This window comes from Salmo trutta, chromosome 10, assembly GCF_901001165.1.
Source record: "Salmo trutta chromosome 10, fSalTru1.1, whole genome shotgun sequence".
Classification (NCBI taxonomy): domain Eukaryota; kingdom Metazoa; phylum Chordata; class Actinopteri; order Salmoniformes; family Salmonidae; genus Salmo; species Salmo trutta.
In genome coordinates this window covers 25296831-25319702 of record NC_042966.1, presented here as the reverse complement: position 1 = coordinate 25319702, position 22872 = coordinate 25296831, and the positions used below count along the sequence as shown (strand labels likewise).

General features: G+C 43.4%; 1 protein-coding gene across 1 annotated transcript in view; it reads left to right on the top strand.

The window, feature by feature from the left end:
* The window catches only part of hs3st3b1b (heparan sulfate (glucosamine) 3-O-sulfotransferase 3B1b), a 30389-nt gene extending 22941 nt beyond the window's left edge, over positions 1-7448 (top strand). The window contains exon 2 of the mRNA XM_029765058.1: positions 3391-7448. Within this exon, the coding sequence (XP_029620918.1) occupies positions 3391-4009 (619 nt within the window). The 3' untranslated portion in view covers positions 4010-7448. The remainder of the gene's footprint in view (positions 1-3390) is intronic.
* Positions 7449-22872: the final 15424 nt, after the last annotated feature.

Here is a 22872-nt window from a genome sequence, read left to right as displayed (position 1 = left end):
CTGAACTGAGCCCCCTCCTCCTCTTCTCTTTTATTCTACTCCCTCCCTTTTCTGCTTCTTTGGCACTCTTCTCAGAGAGAAGTGGGTAAAGTCAGAGGGGGAGGTTTTTATTGAAGGCCATCTCTTCTTCTCTTGTGGTGGATTTGGCAGGTCTGTTTAGAGGGTCTCGTCTTCCCGCTCCCTCTCTCTCTGTCCAGCTCTACCCTCCTTTTACCCTTTCCCTCCCTCCCTCCCTCCCTCCATCCCAACCCCCTACACTTGATTCACAAGAGGGATTCCCTGAGCTAGGATCACCATAATCTATCAGCATGCACATTCTACCTCGATCTCCCTCCCTATCCCTCCCTATCGCCAGGCCCCATTGTCACTTAGAAATCGGATTAGAACGAGAGCTGTGTGCTGGTTCTGTGTTGGTTAGCTTCTAGGCACTTTATGCAGCATGTTAGCACTACATAATACAAAAAGGTTGCCTGCAGTATCACCATTATTTCTAGAGAGAATTAGTGACTAATGCTTTGTATTTTAAGGCTGACATGTTTGGTTTATATTCCTTGAAGACATTCGAGAAGCCTGTATAAACACTTTAAGTGGGATCAACGCTCTTGAAGAAACAGTAGTATGTGTGTGAGCAAAGAAAGGAGTGCAATCCAAACACACACACGGACACACACACACACACACACAAGATTGCACACACACAAGCACACACACACGCAAGCAAACACACAAGCACACGCGCATACACACAGTCACGTACGCGCACATGCATGCCTGCGTGTGTTAGCATGCGTGCGTGTGTTTGTGTGCAAATGTTTGTGCATGTGTGTGTGTGCATGTGTTTGCTTGCACTGCTTTCTTCATGCATGTGTGCCTCCGTGTGTATGCATGTGTGCGTGTGTGTGTGTGTGTATAATCAGTCTGTTTGGCTTACACTCCTTTATCTAATAATGGTTTTGCTTAAGGAGAGATCTGTCATGCTCTTGCAGAGAGATTCAGTGCATCCCCCTGTTTTGATTTCAATAGGCAGTTAATGAGCTTTTGGAAGAAGCCTTGGTTCTCTTTCCTCTGCTCCCTTCTCCTCTTCTGTGTCAGCAATGAAGCTGATATGATCCTAATTAGATCACTGGCTGGCTCTTGAAAGACTCTGTTGATACTACGCATACATATCTGTCAAGAAATGTCCATGAACCATTTCATTAGTTACCTCACATCACCCTGGGCTTTCTCTCCTTCATTTCATTTCATCTCTCTCTCTCTCTCTCTCTCTCTCTCTTTCTCTCTCTCATTTTCACTCTCTCTCTCATTTTCACTCTCTCTCTCATTTTCACTCTCTCTCTCTCTCTCTCTCTCTCTCTCTCTCTCTCATTTTCACTCTCTCTCTCTCTCTCTCTCTCTCTCTCTCTCTCTCTTTCTGTTTCTCTTTCTATTTCACTCTCTCTCTCTGTATTTCTCTCTCTCCCTCCCTCTCCCAAAAAGCGATTTTTTACTCACAATTTCCACTATAAAACGTGACCACTAGTGCATTAAAGGAGAGCCAGCCAGTAGTACATGTCAATGAATTAAGCATGAGGTGCAGTAGTTTTACATGAACTAGATTCTAGAGCAGAACTGAGGAGGACATAGAACTGAAGGAACTGTAGGACAAAGAATGGTAAGCCTAGGTCTATATGGCAGCCCCAGTGCCTCTTACAGCAGACATGGTGTGTAAACACTCACGGTGGGATTACACAGTGCAGGGACAGGGTCTTTTACAATGGCTGTGTAACTCTGGCCCTGCACAACAACACAGCCTGGTACATAGAGGACAATAGGCTAACGGGAACCCTTATCTCTGTCTGCACCCTGATAGCCTCCTGCCTGCATGGGTTATCTATCTCTCTCTCTCTCTCTCTCTCTCTCTCTCTCTCTCTCGCTCTCGCTCTCGCTCTCGCTCTCGCTCTCGCTCTCTCTCTCTCTCTCTCTCTCTCTTTCTCTCTCTCACTATCTTCCTCCTTGCTTTCTCACTAACTGTCTGCCTTGTTTGCACTGGGGTTCAAGCAAGATAGTATCAGTATTCTAGTGTGTATTTATACGTATGTGTCCTGCAGGGTTGTATGTATCAAGGCTGTGTGTGCATGTGTGTGTTAAGGAGCGTGCCTAAGCACATACGAGTGCAAGTTCCTGTAATCTCCGGTTTATAATAGTACCCCTCACCTTCAGCTAGCGAGTATCACAACCAGAATCACATGAAGACATCAGAGACGTACAGGGTTTCCTGCCAGAGGCTCCAGGGGCTCTCCGCCAGGGAGGGAAAGGGGATCCGTGTCCCGGTGTCCGTCAAAGCCCCTCTTATTGCCTCGCCATAATCCACTCTCTATGATTGTCCACCATTTCTGAAACCCGAAACCATCTTGGCAGCAGAGAGCATGTTCACTTTTCATTCAAATGCCTCTTGATCATAGGTTTTGTATGTAACTTATACGTCTCACTCCCTCTACCACAGCCGTACAGGCTGGCCCTGGTCCTGTTAGAAACATTGGGTAAAGTGAAACATGTTGAGTCTCCTTTCAGACAGCTCGAGGGCTTATTGTTGAAGCACTCCGCCATGGGCATGCCACAGAGAGCTCTAGCTAAATCAGTGAAAGGCAAATTAGGCTGTGCTTTGCTGCCTAAGCGGTTAATGGTGTAAAGAGGCAGGGTGGATTAAGATTTAAGCCCAGCCTCACTGGACCATTAGGGTGGTTGGCAGAGCTAGACAGACAGACAGGAGGGATGAGACAGTGCACTTCTCTGTGTGTTGTTGATCAGATGATGAAATAGCCCAGGTTTAATAGAAAAAATGGTTCTTCATAGAATTTGATTGTAAATTCTACACTACACAACATTTTCTTGTAGATGGATATTTACTCAGGAATATAGCTGCATGACTACAAGCGATGTGAGGGCCTCTAGCCTGTGTGTGTGTTTTTAGTGAGTGGTGTTTATGCTGGAAGGCTGCCTATAGTAATAGGTTGGGAGCCCTGTAATAAGGCCAAGCGGCCTACACTAACTGACTGACTGACTCATTGATTGTAGAACACAATGCTCTCCATCTGGTTGATTACATTATGCAAGATAGATTACATTATGCAAGATTCTCCTCCTAACCACCCCCCCTCACTCCCTCCCCTCTCTCTTTCTCTCTCTCTCCTACCCCCCTCTCTCCTTCCCCCTCTCTCTTTTTCTTTCTCTCTCCTACCCCCCTCTCTCCCTCCCCTCTCTCTCTCTTTCTCTCTCTCTCTCCTAGCCCCCCCCCCCCCCTCTCTCAAGCAAAGTGTATTTCTGGCTGCTTTAAAAATGTAATAGTTCCTAGTTCTAAGAGTCATGAGTGATAGATTTTCTTCTGACACTGTCCTCTTTTCCACTCCTCAGGGAGCTGATGCCCAAGACCCTGGAGGGCCAGATCACCATGGAGAAGACCCCCAGCTACTTTGTGACCAGAGAGGCCCCTGCCCGGATCTCCGCCATGTCCCGGGACACCAAGCTTATTGTGGTGGTGCGGGACCCCGTCACCAGGGCCATCTCTGACTACACACAGACGCTGTCTAAGAATCCCGACATTCCCACCTTCGAGAGCCTGACCTTCAAAAACAGGACTACGGGGCTCATCGACACGTCCTGGAGCGCCATCCAGATCGGCATCTATGCCAAGCACCTGGACAACTGGCTGCAGTACTTCCCCATGGGTCAGATCCTGTTTGTGAGCGGGGAGCGTCTGATCAGCGACCCGGCCGGAGAGTTGGGCCGGGTGCAGGACTTCCTGGGGCTCAAGAGGATCATCACTGACAAACACTTCTACTTCAACCAGACCAAGGGCTTCCCCTGCCTCAAGAAGGCTGAGGGCAGCAGCAAGCCCCACTGCCTGGGCAAAACCAAAGGGCGGACCCACCCCAACATCCACCCAGAGGTGGTGCAGAGGCTACGGGACTTCTACAGACCTTTCAACATGAAGTTCTACCAGATGACAGGACATAACTTTGGTTGGGATTGATGGATGTGAATTTGGGAAGACACATTGTTTTTTTCTCTCTCTGTAATTCAATGAATGGCAAAAAAAAGACATGGGAGATATTGCTATATATATGTAAAATGTACAGAAATCTATTTTATAATAATTTATTTTTATTTCTAAGCAATTAATTCACTAAGCTGCCTAACCATATTGTACATACATAGCATCTGGCCCACATTTATTTCCTAGGTTTTTTTTTTACATTCCACATTTTATTTTGTTTCTTTATTCTTCCCTTAATGGTCCCTCATGTCAACTCAGCAGAGTTAAAATGGTCCCTCATGTCAACTCAGCAGAGTTAAAATGGTCCCTCATGTCAACTCAGCAGAGTTAAAGTGGTCCCTCATGTCAACTCAGCAGAGTTAAAGTGGTCCCTCATGTCAACTCAGCAGAGTTAGTGGTCCCTCATGTCAACTCAGCAGAGTTAGAATGGTCCCTCATGTAAACTCAGCAGAGTTAAAATGGCCCCTGATGTCAACTCAGCAGAGTTAGAATGGTCCCTCATGTAAACTCAGCAGAGTTAAAATGGTCCCTCATGTAAACTCAGCAGAGTTAAAATGGCCCCTGATGTCAACTCAGCAGAGTTAGAATGGTCCCTCATGTAAACTCAGCAGAGTTAAAATGGTCCCTCATGTAAACTCAGCAGAGTTAAAATGGCCCCTGATGTCAACTCAGCAGAGTTAGAATGGTCCCTCATGTAAACTCAGCAGAGTTAAAATGGTCCCTCATGTCAACTCAGCAGAGTTAAAATGGTCCCTCATGTCAACTCAGCAGAGTTAGAATGGTCCCTCATGTCAACTCAGCAGAGTTAAAATGGTCCCTCATGTCAACTCAGCAGAGCTAAAATGCAGATAAGTAATAATTGGTAACTGAAATATGAATATAAGGATATTGATAAATCACTGTTTCACAGGTGTAGTGTTCACAGAACAGTGATGAAAAACCCATTCATGTGCATTCTGATTTAAACATTCATAATCGATTTCACGTTCAATAGCCATAATCAACCCCCCCACACATTGTTCCTTGTCTAGTTACTCCTATGAGTCTCTGTTCCATCCATTCAAAATGTTGTGCTTCATATTGTGAGTTACCCCCATCCACATCCCTTATTCTAACGTCCCATTGGTCAAACCAGCTGATCTCCTGCCCTGTCATTGGCCTAACCAGCTGATCTGATGTCCCTTTCATTCAATAACAGGTGGATCAATTGGCCTAATTGCTCCTCATTGTGTCAGACATGGTTTAAGGGGCACGTCTGGCCTCCTTCTTGTAGGGCTCCTACAGCCTGTTCTAATGAATCCACCAAAGGCCTAAATCCTATTTCTGACAGCATCACTTTGATAGGGCTCCATGTTGACATGATGCTAATGGAATAACGTTACTGAGGCCCATCGATTCAGGTCTCCGCTCCACTATACTCTTGCTCTCATTACAAGACACTGTTGGCTCAGAGCCAAAGGTCATACAAAGTCCCAATTAAATTAGCTCTGAGAGACGTTTGATTTGTCGAAGAGACAGAGAGGGGAGGACACTCTGGGTCAGGGGAGGACTGTAGTATAGTCCTTGAATGCATCCCAATTGGCACACTCAATCCCTATATAGTGCACTGCTTTTGACCAGAGCGCAGTGACCCTTGCTCAAAAGTAACGCAATATACAGAAAATAGGGTGCAATATACAGGAAATAGGGTGCAATATACAGGAAATAGTGTGCCATTTGGGACACAGTGCAAGCTCTTGGCCTGAGTTGAGGTAGGAGCTAGCAGTGGCCTATACATCTGTCTGATACGGAGCATAACGATAGAGATGATAGAAAAACCACTGAGCGCTCTCCTTCCCTGGAACACATCATCCTCAAACAGGATCGTCAGGCCTCAGATCAGATCTTGAACTGCGTCCCAAATGGCACCCTATTCCCTATATAGTGCACTGCTTTTTAGCAGATGTCAAATGACAATACTTTTGGGCCTTGGTCTAAAGTAGTGGACTATGTAGGGAGTAGGGTGCCATTTGGGGCGCATACACAGATCTAAGGGAGGCGGAGAGTTTCTGAAGTTCTCTCTACGGGAATGGCCTCGGAAGAAAATACAGAACGTCACTGTTGTCATGATAAGACTTCATTATGGTATGTCTGTGGTCTATATAGTTTGCCTTATTCAACCCGTCATCCTAACATTGTTTCTTTCATAGTTTCATATTGGATCTCAATTCGCTCCTACTTGTTGCCAAAAAAAATACTTTTTCAGAGTATGGAGCTCAGATATGAAGTTGCCTAGGCTACACTCTAGCTTGAGTCACTATCTTTTCTTTTGAGCTTTTCTTTTTTTTGTTCTTTGTTTTTCTCAATGCTTCTTTCTTATTGTTTGTCTTTCTGTCTGAATTCTTGATATGCAAGAGACAGTCTGGCGTTATCATTCAGCGATGTACATGCTGGCCCATACCCTCGCATGTAGTGTCTACTTCAAAGTCATACTATGCTCTTTAGAGGATAAGAGGGCTGATTCTGCTTCTCAAATGGTACCCTACTCCCCATAGTGTATTACTTGTGACCAGGGCCCATGGTTTTTACCTCAAACTAGTGGATGGTAGCATACTGTGGTAGGTGGATGGTAGGGCTTGTCCTAACATTGTACTGTCCCTTATTCACATATAGTGGCTTTTTTCCACCAAGGAATTGACACTTATTTTCAAATATCATGCCTATATGGACAACACCTCAATGTCTCCTTCTCTCCTTATAGTGCAATGGTTGTTGAAAGCATTTAAAATGGTCTTTATATAGAGCAGGAAAACCATGTGAATACAAGCTATCACATTCTGAATTGGAATAATGTTGATCTTTCTCCCTGTAATGGCTGGATTAGGGGAGGCTGGGGCAGTTACCCCCTGTTACATTTGCCTCCGGTCTCCCCCAATGCATTGGAATTCTGATCTTGGTCATGTTACTAAGAGAAAAGGGTTGTGTCCCAAATGGCACTCTATTCCCTATTTACTGCAGTACTTTTGACCAGGGCCTTTAGGGATCTGGTCAAAAGTAGTGCACTTTTATAGGGAATAGGGTTCCATTTGGGACACATTCTATCTTAAAAATGTGCACTCATGGTCATGGTCCATGCTGCTGCATCCATTCTGGTTGAGTTTTATTCAACCCTTTTAGAGCTCTACAAATGTTACTGATGTTTGTCTTATTCCCATCCGCATATAATATGGTTAATACTTAGACGTTTAGCAGATTGTGTATGTATAAAAATGAAAAAGAACATGTAAATCAAGTATTTTGTGGTATCATGTACATCAAATGAATTAATTTTACACAGTGAAAGAGCAAAATGGAACAGATGTTTCTAGATAATTAAATACTGAACATTCATACTATTTCTTTGTATGAAGAAATAAATAAAAAATTATATATTTTACCACTTTCTAAGTTCATCTTTTGAATTTCAATGTGAAAACATGAAAATAATATGGAATTGTCAATGTCAGAGTATGAAATGTAAAATGTAAAACATTTAGAATATGGAATCTTTGCACATCAAAAGAACACACAAGAAAGTAATGATCTGTATTTCTCTCCACATGAAATGCAAAAAGTGCTCGCCTAGCTGTCTAGCAATTAGAGTAACTATGCTAGTAAATACTTGTTAGTAGTGCACTCAGACAGTAAATAGTTGTTCCTAGAGCACTCAGACATTGCACAATTGGATCAGTGGTACTTTTCCTGTGGTGTACCTTTTCTCTAAAATGGAGGCTTTCTGGGAAATGTCTCATTACTGGTAGTCAGAGGAGGTCTGAAGCAGACCAAGGGCATGCTGTGTCATCCACAATGGTTGGGAGGTGTGTGTGTGTATGTGTACGTGCATGAGCGTGTGGGGTGTGTGTACATGAGAATGTGTGTTTTTGTGTGGGTGTGAATTTGTGTGTGTATGTTATTCTGTTTTGTGGTTGTGGGTTGACACAGACCAGCGTGGGAGGTTTGGGTACAGTGGTGGGTCTTATTCCTGATGTCAGAAGTGCCCCTCTCTTCCACACCCCCACCCCCTGTGAAAGAGACACATTGTGTCCTAGTTCCTAGTGTGGACTAATGAGATACACCTCTACCTCCCTGACTGTTTATTTATGCGTGTGTGTGCGTGTGCACACGTGGATGCGTGTATATGGAACACCTCCATGTTTTAACAGAGCCCTATTTACCCTTTCAGAGGTGCTGTGTTTACCTGGCTGTGTTCTGACAGGGATGCTGACATGCTGGAACTATGTTCCAAACCAGGAGAGTTCTTTACGCTCTATCATACTTTCCTGTGAAATCCCACATAAAAAATACTGCAGCTTACTATAGAATACTACTGTACTTACTATAGAATTATGCAGTAAACTGTAGTATACTGTACTATACTGTACTACACACTGTAGTATCCCTCTAACATGTGTATAACTTACTATACAATGGTGTAATATACTGTAGAATACTATGGTAAATACTACAGTATTGTCTGCAAAAACATACTAAATAATCTGAGGAAGCTACAAATTACTTCACACTGAAGGAAGTTAAGCTACACTAAAACTACCCTTAAGAAAAATATAGTTTACTTATCTAAAGTTACATTGAAAAAGTAGTTCACTACATACATCCAAACTACTTCATGAAAAAGTGTTATATGTAAATCTGAAATGTCATGGACTACAAATTGCAAGACAGATCACTTTGGGGTCATATGTTAACAGAATGTGTTAATTAATTTAGCCCATTAAACACAAAAACAATGTTTCAAGTGAAAATTAGGTAGGTCTGATGCCAAAAAAGAAAGAACATTGCTTACTTCACCAATATTTTATTTTAGCAAAAGAAAGTAGTGTGTAGATCCAGTAGTTAGCTACACTGGTACAAAGCAAAATAAAGTAGTGTGTAGATCCAGTAGTTAGCTACACTGGTACAAAGCAAAATAAAGTAGTGTGTAGTTCCAGTAGTTAGCTACACTGGTACAAAGCAAAAGAAAGTAGTGTGTAGTTCCAGTAGTTAGCTACACTGGTACAAAGCAAAATAAAGTAGTGTGTAGTTCCAGTAGTTAGCTACACTGGTACAAAGCAAAATAAAGTAGTGTGTAGTTCCAGTAGTTAGCTACACTGGTACAAAGCAAAATAAAGTAGTGTGTAGTTCCAGTAGTTAGCTACACTGGTACAAAGCAAAATAAAGTAGTGTGTAGTTCCAGTAGTTAGCTACACTGGTACAAAGCAAAATAAAGTAGTGTGTAGTTCCAGTAGTTAGCTACACTGGTACAAAGCAAAATAAAGTAGTGTGTAGTTCCAGTAGTTAGCTACACTGGTACAAAGCAAAATAAAGTAGTGTGTAGTTCCAGTAGTTAGCTACACTGGTACAAAGCAAAATAAAGAAATTCACTACTGAAAACACTACCTCCCAACACTGTAAATAATACAGTAATGTCCGCAAAAACACGACACTTTTTTTAGCTATTACAGTATTTCATTTGCATAGACACTGCCCATTACCCTACCCCCATATCCCAATTTGTGACACCCATAAGTGAGAAACTACGTGCCAAGTATAGACCATACATATATTGTGTACCCTACAGGATGTAGAAATGAGCAAAAGCTCTAAACTATCTGTTCAGATCCCAGTCCTACCTACCAGTATTCATCGAAGCGTTTTTCTGACTTTATTCCGCAAAAACACTACAGTGAATACTACACTTAAGTATACTATAGTATACTATACTATTTTTTCATGTGGGCACCTAGAATACGTACTGTACAGGTCTAGCCTAGGGATGTGTGGATGAGTCAACCTTGCCCAAGACCTTACAGGTAGACAACGATGGTGTTCTTGTTTGGGTCAGGTGGAACATGGATGCTGTGGTAAGGAGGCCAATTCTGCATCCCAAGTGGCACCATATTCCATATTTAGTGCACTTCTTTTGACCAGCGCCCATAAGGAATAAGGTGCCATTTGGGACACAGACCAACACCGAAGAGAAGGTGGCAACAATCACAGCTCCTCTTTGCTCAGGAGAGTTGCATCGCTTCAGGCTATTGTTCCACATGGAAAGCTAAACCCAAATTGCCCACCATGGTGGAACAAAACTGTACTTTCCTCTGCACTGTTCCACTGAAGCACTTAGTCTCACTGGAAAATGTATTCAGATGAGTAGCATATAAACCATCAGTAGGTGACACAATGTAAACCAATCTAGGAGCAAAGCAGCAGCACTTCTTTCCCAACCCCTTATCCTCCTCCCCTCCTCATCTCCTCCTCCCCTCCTCCTTCTCATCCTCCTCTCCTCCTCCCCTCTCCTCCTCTCCTCCTCTCCTCCTCCCCTCTCCTCCTCACCTCCTCTCATCCTCCTCTCCTCCCCTCTTCCCCTCCTCTCCTCCTCTCGTCCTTTCCTCCCATCTTCCTCTCCTCTCCTCCTCTCCTCCTCTTCTCCTCCCCTAATCCCCTCCCCTTCTCCCCCAGTCCCCAAGTAGTGACATGTCACAAGCTGAGCTAGACCTCTCATCAACACCATCATAAACACTAACAAGTCTGGATCTGGATAATTGCTCGGGCTGACAAGGGGAGCAGTGAAAGACGTGAGAGAGAGAGGTGAGAAAGAGAAACAGGATGTGGGGGGTGTTGGAGTGGAGCAGCAATAGAGCTCTGTCTGTTTGTTGGCACGCAACCAGTATCCTCCAGCTGAATCACAGCCGTCAGTATGATTAAACGAATGGTTACTAACCTGATTAACCTGTTGTTCACAGGTGACAGAGAGAGCGAGAACTTTGGACAGGGACTTATTCCCTATATTCCCTATAGAGTCCCTTGCGGACTCTTGGACAAAAGTAGTGGACTATATAGGGAATAAAATACCAAAATTAGTGGACTATATAGGGAATAGAATACCAAAAGTAGTGGACTATATAGGGAATAGAATACCAAAAGTAGTGTACTATAAAGTGGATATTTCAGACTTGGCCTGAGACTGTCAGACGTCACCAGGGCAGGGCAGGCTGCCAGGTCATCATCTTTGTAGAGGAAACGGTTTGACTGGTGTAATTAACGATGGCGCTGGAGCAGCAGAAAGGCAGTGTGTGTAATTGCTGTGTTCCCCTGGCGGCTGATGGCTGATACTAGCTTGCTGTTGTCACCACTGCCCTCTGGGCTGTATCCCTCCAGGGTTCTGCTGATAGGCTGCTACTGCTGCTGCTGTTGTTGTTGTTGTGAGGTTTGGAGGTTTGGATTTTGAGCGCTCAGCTAGACAAGCCAAGCACCCATTGTCTCTCTACCTCTCTCCGCTGTCTTTTTTTGTCCTTTTTTCTCACTTCTCTCTAAAACACCTCCTCCCCCTTTCCCAATCCCCTCGCTCCCCCCTTCCCCCCTCCCTGTCCCCCTCCCTCAATCTCTCATCTCATCCCCTCCACACCACCCCATCTCGTCTCCAGAGCGGGTTACTATATGCTCTGTGTTTGATCTTATTAACTTCAAGCTGCAAAGCAATTGCACAATATCCAAACAGTCTTGTCACAATGGATGGAACACGGCCATGGGGCTGCAGGGGGGCCATCAATAATTTAGCCCACTGGCCCCGCTATCCTTTTAGAGCTCAACATGGAGCCACTATCCATACGAAGGGAAATGGGGGCTGGAAGGGGGATGGTTTTCCTCACACACATGCAAGGCAATCCTACCTCAACTGCTTGCTTGGCATCATTTGCGCCTCCTTTGGTAAAGAAAGAGTGGATTGGTGGTGTCTACCATTATATTTTAAATAGTTTTTCAGATATGTTATCCTGTTGAGGCCAGGGGGCAGGATCTTATCCCGGTATTGGGATTCATTGTCATGTGACCATGGCGGGGAATTCAAAACTGCAAGAGTAATCATTTCAAATAATCAAATAATCAACTATTTTCCTCCATTTGAAAGATATATCTCCTAAATCTAACCACGCTGTCCGATTTTCAGAGGCTTTACGGAGAATGCATAAAGTTAGGTTATGTTAGGAGAGTACATTGACAATAGCTGCGTGTAATGTTTAGCCAATTCAAAGAAGGGCATCAACAGACAGAAAACTAGCTAGAATTATGCACTTACCTTTGACAATCTGCATCAGATGACACTCATAGGACATTATGTTATACAATACATGCATTTTTAGTTCCATCAAGTTCATATTTATATCCAAAAACAGCATTTACAGTCGCGGTGAAATTCAGAATTTTTTTCGGCTCGAATGCTCCCAGTGAATCCAGCATTACAAATCACGGAATTACTATTCGAAAACATTGGTAAATTATAATATTGTCATTCAAAGAATAATATATTATCATCTCGTAATTGCTACCGAATGGCCAGATCTCAAAATAACTTTACTGGGAAATCACATTTTGCAATAAACTGGGTACTATGCTAACAACAACAAGCTAAGCTATAAGCTAAGCTAAGCTAAGCTATACAGTTAGCATTAGCATCATCTAATATCGATAATAACATTCTAAATATCCCCTTACCTTTGATTATCTCCATCAGAAGGCGCTGCCAGGGATCCCAGGTCCAGAACAAATGTGGTTTCTTTTGACAAAGTTCATAATTTATGTCCAAATAGTTAGCGTTCAGTAGGCTCCCACAAAATGAGGTGGGCAGTGTAAAGTCACGCCGAAAAGCTAAAAAAAACCTAGTAAATAATCTATTTACGTTTGTTCAAACATGTCAAACGTTGTTTAGCATTAATCTTTTGGTCCATTTTTAACGTGAAACATCAGTAAACATCAGTAATATTTTCACACAACCTATCAAATGTCTAGAATAAACGATTATGACAAAGACACTCTTCTCAGATTTATGCGCAGGCGCAAAAATGAAGTGATGACGTGTCAACTTACAAGCATTCTAATTCGGTCTGTATTCATCACAGATGCTTCAAACAACTTTATAAAGATCGTTGACATCTAGTGGAATCCGTAGGAGTTGCGAACTGAATCCTTTCTCACTATGGTATCTATAAAACAATGACACTAAATAGTACAGTCACAAAATTCACTTTTTTTAAAAATCTATTTTTCACAGGTTTTTGCCTGCAATATGAGTTTTATTATACTTACAGACACCATTCAAACTGTTTTAGAAAATTCAGAGTGTTTTCTATCCAAACCTGAACAATAATATGCATATTCTAGCTTCTGAGTTGGTGTAGGAGGCAGTTAAAAATGGGCACATATTTTTTTCCAAAATTCTCAATACTGCCCCCTAGATCAAACAGGTTAAACACGTTATGATTATAAATGAAAGCATTTCCATTTCAATTGCGGGAGAGTGAATGAGAGAGAAAAAAAGTAATAGAGAGGCTGTTAATGAGTGAATGGGTGAAGAGAAAGAAAGGGAGAGTCATATCCAATGAGACAGATACAGTATGATGTTAGGTTCAGCCTCTTCCTGGAAGAACTATCTTCTTGCTCTCTAGGAACAAACAGGCTGAATGATACCTGCTCACTGCTAATCTACCCACCAGCCATGCAGGCACCCATACAGACAGTGTCCTCACCATTTACTAAAACCTCCTTTATATCTGGAGGCCTCATTGGCACACTGAGCCCCCTCTACTCCTCCACCCTTCCAGTGCCCCCTTTTCAAGCTGACAGATGTCAAACATGCTGGGACAGGCTGGTCCACAGCTGTCAGAGAAACAGGTAGACTAATAGGAAAAGAGGACACGGAGGGAGCAGGAGGAGAGGAAGTCTATTTTATCATCTTATCACCGCAGGCATTGGAGGAGATTAGCTGGCACACCTGAGGGGAGGAGGGGTAATGCTACACAAGGTATTTTACACAAGGTAATGACTGATTAAGCCATGCAGGGTTAATGAACAACACCGTATCCAGTTTGGCATCTACAAGATAATTCAATTACACTTTGCCTCCGCTGGCCTCACCCCAGCTAACGCCTGGTCTTGTCCCTCTTCCAGTTATTCTCCTTCCCCCTCTGTCTGTCTGTCTGTCTGTCTGTCTGTCTGTCTGTCTGTCTGTCTGTCTGTCTGTCTGTCTGTCTGTCTGTCTGTCTGTCTGTCTGTCTGTCTGTCTGTCTGTCTGTCTGTCTGTCTGTCTGTCTGTCTGTCTGTCTGTCTGTCTGTCTGTCTGTCTGTCTGTCAGTCAGTCAGTCAGTCAGTCAGTCAGTCAGTCAGTCAGTCAGTCAGTCAGTCAGTCAGTTTGTCTGACACGTGTACTGAAAGATGTAGTGTACTGTACTGTTACTGTACCCACTGGTGCAGCCTGCTGATATGAAAGGATGTGTCTCTGTTACACTCAGACTCAGGAAGTGGCAAGCCCCATCATGCAGCTGCCTTTCACATGGTGGCAAAGTGAAGCCGTCCCATCATCTTTTAGAGGGGGACATTAGAGGAAACATAAATATACGTTTGTGGCAGGTGGGCACTGCTGAACAAAGAGAAGGCTTCAGGAGAAAAAAGGGTTTGAAGAAAAGATAGGTCGAAGTGGACACTTACAGTAGCAAGACAGGATGTCAAACTTAGCTGTTGATACACCTGCCAGTCCTGTCTTCAGCTGCTAGTGTGATCAGAACATGAGTGTTTCTTTTCATGTGTGTCTGTGTTAGTGTGTGTTTGTGTGTGTATAAGTAAGTGTGTACAGCATGTGCATGCATGTGCGTGTCTATATAATACTTTTCCATGTTTCCTCCAGTGAACCGTAAGTGTACGTCTCAGTGGTGATGGTGGGCTGAATAGATGAAGGTACTTGGTCAATGTCGAGCACAGCTTTGAGCCATCACAGGTTACTGAGATAGAAGACAGAACAAAGCTTTGAGCCATCACAGGTTACTGAGATAGAAGACAGAACAAAGCTTTGAGCCATCACAGGTTACTGAGATAGAAGACAGAACAAAGCTTTGAGCCATCACAGGTTACTGAGATAGAAGACAGAACAAAGCTTTGAGCCATCACAGGTTACTGAGATAGAAGACAGAACAAACCCAGACAATAAACACGTAGTACACACTGGAAAGAAGATAAACAGTAGGAGTCGTTGAGCCACCACTTGCCTGTGGTGTGTGTGTGTGTTTGATGAGAGTCAGCGTGGGTGAAGAGTGTGGATAAGTATGTGTATGTGTTGTGATTCCTGTGAGACCCCCCGTGGAGACACTTAAACGTGGTCAGAGACACACTGACTGACGTCCATCAATAATGTAGAATGCACAAGGATCTAGCCGCGCACACACACGCACGAGCACACACACACACACACACACACACACACACACACACACACACACACACACACACACACACACACACACACACACACACACACACACACACACACACACACACACACACACACACACACACACACACACACTATCACCAGGGATAGACAATCTACTGTCTCTCCCTGTTGGATGCCACATCTTCCACAGATGGATGGCTTCAATCTTCAATCTGATGAGAAACCCTCCCTGAGAACAGTTGATTGTAGCCTAGTCTGGCACATGAGCGAGTATCATCTAATATAATGTGTGATTATTAGCATTAGACCCCTGCATGAGTCTGTATGTGTATGTGAGGAAGAAACAGAGGGTATCTAGCCTAATGGTTAAAACATTCACATACAGATGAGGCAATATCTCATGCTTCGTCAATGGGGGTTCAGTCCAGCTGTTATGAGCACGTGTGTGAGAGACAGTCAGAGGCAAAAAACATCTCTCTCCCTCTATTTCAATTTCATCAGTTCATTTCAGCTCCAACAGTGCTTTTTGTCCAATGGTTATTACTCTGTCACCAGGCATTAGAGTATCATCAAATGTGGAAGAAGATAGACAAAAGAACATTTGGAAGTAAGGTTCCCGAAGTCTCTGGGAGTGTTTAGGCCGTACCTTCTTTCTCAATGAATTTATCTTCTTAAGCTCTCTAATCCTCTCCTGTGTGTCTGTGTGTCTATGTGTGTCCATGTGGGTGTCTATGTATGTATATGTGTGTATGCGAGTGCGTGTTCCATGATAATATTCTGTATCGAATCCCTGGGGAAATAGACCATCTTTCCTTCCATGTTTGGGTGATGTCAGAGTGAGATGAACTGCAATAAAAAACCCTCCAGTTCTCTTCTACTGCAGACCTCTTCACTGAACAGTGAACAGCCACTTTCCTCTCCTCAAGTCTGGAAATCATCACCCTGCCTTCCCACTTCCTCTAGCCCATCCAGGACCCACACTGAGTCCAATCAAGCCTGATGAGAGAAGCCCTGCCTGGCAGCTTATAGGGCCTGCCTCCCGCTGCCCCTTCCCCTGTCCCTGGGGCGAAGGTTGCGTCTGGGTCTGTTTGAGGTGGTTTAGTGCTGTAAACTCCCAAGCCCTCCTTCTACCGACCCTGGCATGGACATCAGGCCTGTTCTGGGGTTTTCTCTGAGGCAGGATGAAGATGGAGACAGACATGGCTTAGGTCCCAAATGGCACCATATTCCCTATACAGTGAGGGGAAAAAAGTATTTGATCCCCTGGTGATTTTGTACGTTTGCCCACTGACAAAGAAATGATCAGTCTATAATTTTAATGGTAGGTTTATTTGAACAGTGAGAGACAGAATAACAACAAAAAAATACAGAAAAACGCATTTAAATTTTTTTATAAATTGATTTGCATTTTAATGAGGGAAATAAGTATTTGACCCCCTCTCAATCAGAAAGATTTCTGGCTCCCAGGTGTTTTTTATACAGGTAACGAGCTGAGATTAGGAGCACACCCTTAAAGGGAGTGCTCCTAATCTCAGTTTGTTACCTGTATAAAAGACACCTGTCCACAGAAGCAATCAATCAATTAGATTCCAAACTCTCCACCATGGCCAAGACCAAAGAGCTCTCCGAGGATGTCAGGGAAAAGATTGTAGACCTACACAAGGCTGGAATGGGTTACAAGACCATCGCCAAGCAGCTTGGTGAGAAGGTGACAACAGTTGGTGCGATTATTCGCAAATGGAAGAAACACAAAAGAACTGTCAATCTCCCTCAGCCTGGGGCTCCATGCAAGATCTCACCTCGTGGAGTTGCAATGATCATGAGAACGGTGAGGAATCAGCCCAGAACTACACGGGAGGATCTTGTCAATGATCTCAAGGCAGCTGGGACCATAGTCACCAAGAAAACAATTGGTAACACACTACGCCGTGAAGGACTGAAATCCTGCAGCGCCCGCAAGATCCCCCTGCTCAAGAAAGCACATATACATGCCCATCTGAAGTTTGCCAATGAACATCTGAATGATTCAGAGGACAACTGGGTGAAAGTGTTGTGGTCAGATGAGACCAAAATGGAGCTCTTTGGCATCAACTCAACTCACCGTGTTTGGAGGAGGAGGAATGCTGCCTATGACCCTAAGAACACCATCCCCACCGTCAAACATGGAGGTGGAAACATTATGCTTTGGGGGTGTTTTTCTGCTAAGGGGACAGGACAACTTCACCGCATCAAAGGGACGATGGACGGGGCCATGTACCGTCAAATCTTGGGTGAGAACCTCCTTCCCTCAGCCAGGGCATTGAAAATGGGTCGTGGATAAGTATTCCAGCATGACAATGACCCAAAACACACGGCCAAGGCAACAAAGGAGTGGCTCAAGAAGAAGCACATTAAGGTCCTGGAGTGGCCTAGCCAGTCTCCAGAACTTAATCCCATAGAAAATCTGTGGAGGGAGCTGAAGGTTCAAGTTGCCAAACGTCAGCCTCAAAACCTTAATGACTTGATCTGATCTGCAAAGAGGAGTGGGACAAAATCCCTCCTGAGATGTGTGCAAACCTGGTGGCCGACTACAAGAAACGTCTGACCTCTGTGATTGCCAACAAGGGTTTTGCCACCAAGTACTAAGTCATGTTTTGCAGAGGGGTCAAATACTTATTTCCCTCATTAAAATGCAAATCATTTTATAACATTTTTGACATACGTTTTTCTGGATTATTTTGTTGTTATTCTGTCTCTCACTGTTCAAATAAACCTACCATTAAAATTATAGACTGATAATTTCTTTGTCAGTGGGCAAACGTACAAAATCAGCAGGGGATCAAATACTTTTTCCCCTCACTGTATAGTGCACTGCTTTTGACGAGAGCCCCATGACCCCAGTAGTGCACTATTACGGTGCATTCGGAAAGTATTCAGACCCCTTGACTTTTCCCAAATTTTGTTACGTAACAGCCTTATTCTAAAATTTATAAAATTATAATCTACACACAATATCCCATAATGACAAATCAAAAACAGGTTTTTAGAAATGTTTGCAAATGTATTAAAAATGAAATACTGAAATATCACATTTATTACAGAAATATTCAGACCCTTTATTCTGTACTTTGTTGAAGCACCTTTGGCAGCGATTACGGCCTCAAGTCTTCTTAGGTATGATAATACAAACTTGGCAAAACTGTATTTGGGGAGATTCTCACATTCTTCTCTGCAGATCCTCTCAAGCTCTGTCAGGTTGAATGGGGAGCGTAGATGCAAAGCTATTTTCAGGTCTCTCCAGAGATGTTAGAACGGGTTCAAGTCCGGACTCTGGCTGGGCCACTCAAGTACAGTAAGAGACTTGTCCCAAAGCCACTCCTGCATTGTCTTGGCTGTGTGCTTAGGCTCGTTGTCCTGTTGGAAGGCGAACCTTCACCCCAGTCTAAGGTCCTGAGCTTGTCTTCATCAAGTATCTCTCTGTACCTTGCTCCCTTCATCTTTCCTTCGATCCTGACTAGTCTCCCAGTCCCTGCCGCTGAAAAAATCCCCACAGCATGACGCTGCTACTACCATGCTTCACTGTAGGGATGGTACCAGGTTTCCTCCAGACGTGATGCTTGGCATTCAGGCCAAAGAGTTCAATCTTGGTTTCATCAGACCAGAGAATCTTGTTTCTCATGGTCTGAGAGTCTTTAGGTGCCTTTTGGCAAACTCCAAGCGGGTTGTCATGTGCCTTTTACTGAGGAGTGGCTTCCGTCTGGCCTGACTGGTGGAGTGCTGCAGAGATGGTTGTCCTTCTGGAAGGTTCTCCCATCTCCACAGAGGAACTCTGGAGCTCTGTCAGACTGACCATCGGGTTCTTGGTCACCTCCCCCGATTGCTAAGTTTGGCCGGGTGGTCAGTTCTAGGAAGTGTCTTGGTGGTTCCAAACTTATTCCAATTAAGGATGATGGAGACCACTGTGTTCTTGGGGACCATCAATGCTGCAGACATTTTTTGGTAGACTTCCCCAGATCTGTGCCTCGACACAATCCTGTCTCGGAGCTCTACGGACAATTCCTTTGACAACGTGGCTTGGTTTTTGCTCTGACATATACTGTCAACTGTGGGACCTTATATAGACAGGTGTGTGCCTTTGCAAATCATTACATTTACCACAGGTGGATTCTAATCAATTTGTAGAAACATCTCAAGGATCATCAATGGAAATAGGATGCACCTGAGCTCAATTTCGAGTCTCATAGCAAATGGTCTGAATAGTTATTTAAATAATTTATTTATGTTTTTTTATTTTTAATAAATTGGCAAAAAAATGGTCCAAAAATGTCTTCTCTTTGTCATTATGGGTTATTGTGTGTGGATTGATGAGGAGAAAAATTATTTAATACATTTCAGAATAAGGCTGCAATGTAACAAAATGTGGAAAAAGTCAAGGGGTCTGAATACTTTCCGAATGCACTGTATGTAGGGGATAGGGAGTAATTTGAGACACAACTACATCCGTGGTGGTAGCTAGTGGCTGGGTGGGTGATTCTGAATTGGGGGGGATGAATTTTTAAGACTGAGGCAAGTTTTCCAGTATTTTTAAAATTTATTTTTTAAAATCCATTGCCTGCTTCAGTGCAATGTTTGAACTGTTCAGCGTCACTTACAGTTGTAAGGTCAGTGCATTAGTGTAATAATTTTATTCATAGCCTTTCTGTAGCCCTGGGGGTTGCTGGCTGTCATCAGTAATAAGCTGCTGACATCTGTCTAGCGTATATTGCCCATCGAGACTCATCTCCCACAAATGGGGGGCAGAGACCCTGTGTGTGTGTGTGTGTGTGTCCCACACCTCACACACTGCATGTGTGTGTGTTCGCATGTGAGTGACATGCTATGAACACAACGTAAACATGGGAGTGAAATGAGCACTTTAGCTCGAGTCATTGAGCAGCCTCATGCCCATTCCTAGTCCTATCTGTCTGAAGCCATAACAATAACGTGACTGCCAATTCAGTACCATATGCTATAATGTGCCTTATATGATTGTCGTAGAGTGTCAATAATGCTTCATGAGTCAAAATTAGTCCAGTGTTTCCAAACCTGGTTCAAACGTTCATCTCAATCTTTAGGCTTGTTCTGGCTTTGTCATGCTTGTTGGAGGACAACAATCAAATCAAATCAAATCAAATCTTTTTTGTCACAAGCGCCGAAATACAACAGACCTTACAGTGAAATACTTACTTACAAGCCCTTAAACAACAATGCAGTTTTAAGAAAATACCTAAAAAATAGTAAGTGATAAGAATAACAAATAATTAAAGAGCAGCAGTAAATAACAATAGCGGGCTTTATAAAGGGGGTACCGGTACAGAGTCAATGTCAATGTGCGAGGGCACCGGTGTCGAGATAATTGAGGTAATAAATATGTACAGTTGAAGTCGGAAGTTTACATACACCTTAGCCAAATACATTTAATCTCAGTTTTTTACAATTCCTGACATTTTTATCCCAGTAGAAATTTCCTTTCTTAGGTCAGTTAGGATCACCACTTTATTTGAAGAATGTGAAATGTCAGAGTAATAGTAGAGAGAATGATTTATTTCAGCTTTGATTTCTTTCATCACATTCTCAGTGGGTCAGAAGTTTACATAATGTACACTCAATTAGTATTTAGTAGCATTGCCTTTAAATTGTTTAACTTGGGTCAAATGCTTCAGGTATCCTTCCACAAGCTTCCCACAATAAGTTGGCTGAATTTTGACCCATTCTTCCTGACAGAGCTGGTGTAACTGAGTCAGGTTTTTAGGCCTCCTTGCTCACACACGCTTTTTCAGTTCTGCCCACAAATTGTCTATGGGATTGAGGTCAGGGCTTTGTGATGGCCACTCCAATACCTTGACTTTGTTGTCCTTAAGCCATTTTGCCACAACTTTGGAAGTATGTTTGGGGTCATTGTCCATTTAGAAGACCCATTTGCGATCAAGCTTTAACTTCCTGACTGATGTCTTGAGATGTTGCTTCAGTATATCCACATAATTTTCCTCCCTCATGATGCCATCTATTTTGTGAAGTGCACTAGTCACTCCTGCTGCAAAGCACTCACACAACATGATGCTGCTACCCTCGTGCTTCACGGTTGGGATGGTGTTCCTCGGCTTGCAAGCCTCCCCCTTTTTCCTCCAAACATAACGATGGTCATTATGGCCAAACAGTTCTATTTTTGTTTCATCAGACCAGAGGACATTTCTCCAAAAAGTACGATCTTTGTCCCCATGTGCAGTTGCAAACCATAGTCTGGCTTTTTTATGGTGGTTTTGGAGCAGTGGCTTCTTCCTTGCTGAGCGGCTTTTCAGGTTATGTCGATATAGGACTCGTTTTACTGTGGATATAGATACTTTTGTACATGTTTCCTTCAGCATCTTCACAAGGTCCTTTGCTGTTGCTCTGGGATTGATTAGCATTTCTCGCACCAAAGTGCGTTCATCTCTAGGAGACAGAACACGTGTCCTTCCTGAGCGGTATGACACCTGCGTGGTCCCATGATGCTTATACTTGCGTACTATTGTTTGTACAGATGAATGTGGTAGCTTCAGGCATTTGGAAATTGCTCCCAAGGATGAACCAGACTTGTGGAGGTCTACAATATTTTGCTGAGGTCTTGGCTGATTTCTTTTGATTAACCCATGATGTCAAGCATCGAGGCACTGAGTTTGAAGGTAGGCATTGAAATACAATCACAGGTACACATCTAATTGACGCAAATTATGTCAATTAGCCTATCAGAAGCTTCTAAAGCCATGACATCAATTTCTGGAATTTTCCAAGCTGTTTAAAGGCACAGTCAACTTAGTGTATGTAAACTTCTGACCCACTGGAATTGTGATACAGTGAAATAATCTGTCTGTAAACAATTGTTGGAAAACTAGTCCTAACCGACTTGCCAAAACTATAGTGTGCTAACAAGACATTTGTGGAGTGATTGAAAAACGAGTTTTACAGATTATTTCACTTATAATTAACTCTATTACACTTCCAGTGGGTCACAAGTTTACATACACTAAGTTGACTGTTGAATGTCCTCAATGCACTTATTGATAAAGCCAGTGACTGATGTGGTGTACTCCTCAATGCCATCGGAAGAATCCCGGAACATATTCCAGTCTGTGCTAGCAAAGCAGTCATGTAGTTTAGCATCTGCTTCATCTGACCACTTTTTTATAGACCATTCACTGGTGCTTCCTGTTTTAATTTTTGCTTATAAGCAGGAATCAGGAGGATAGAATTATTGTCAGATTTGCCAAATGGAGGGTGAGGGACAGCTTTGTACGAATCTCTGTGTGTGGAGTAAAGGTGGTCTAGACATTTTTTTCTCTGGTTGCACATTCTGGGTCTTATCTTATCCTGATAGTATGAACTGGCCATGAATGACCCAGCAGACACCATCTCCTCCCAAGGAGCCACCATCGGGAGGCATGAGGAACTCCTTCGTGGCCTTATGGGTCCAAACATTGGCTGAACGCCATGACCGGGCATTGGACGGTTTGCTGGAACAATTCTGCTGGTTGTCTGGGAGGCAGCCTTCCACAGTGGTAACCCCACAGCCCCTCATTATCCCAGCTGCAAGCAGTGCCGTCTCATC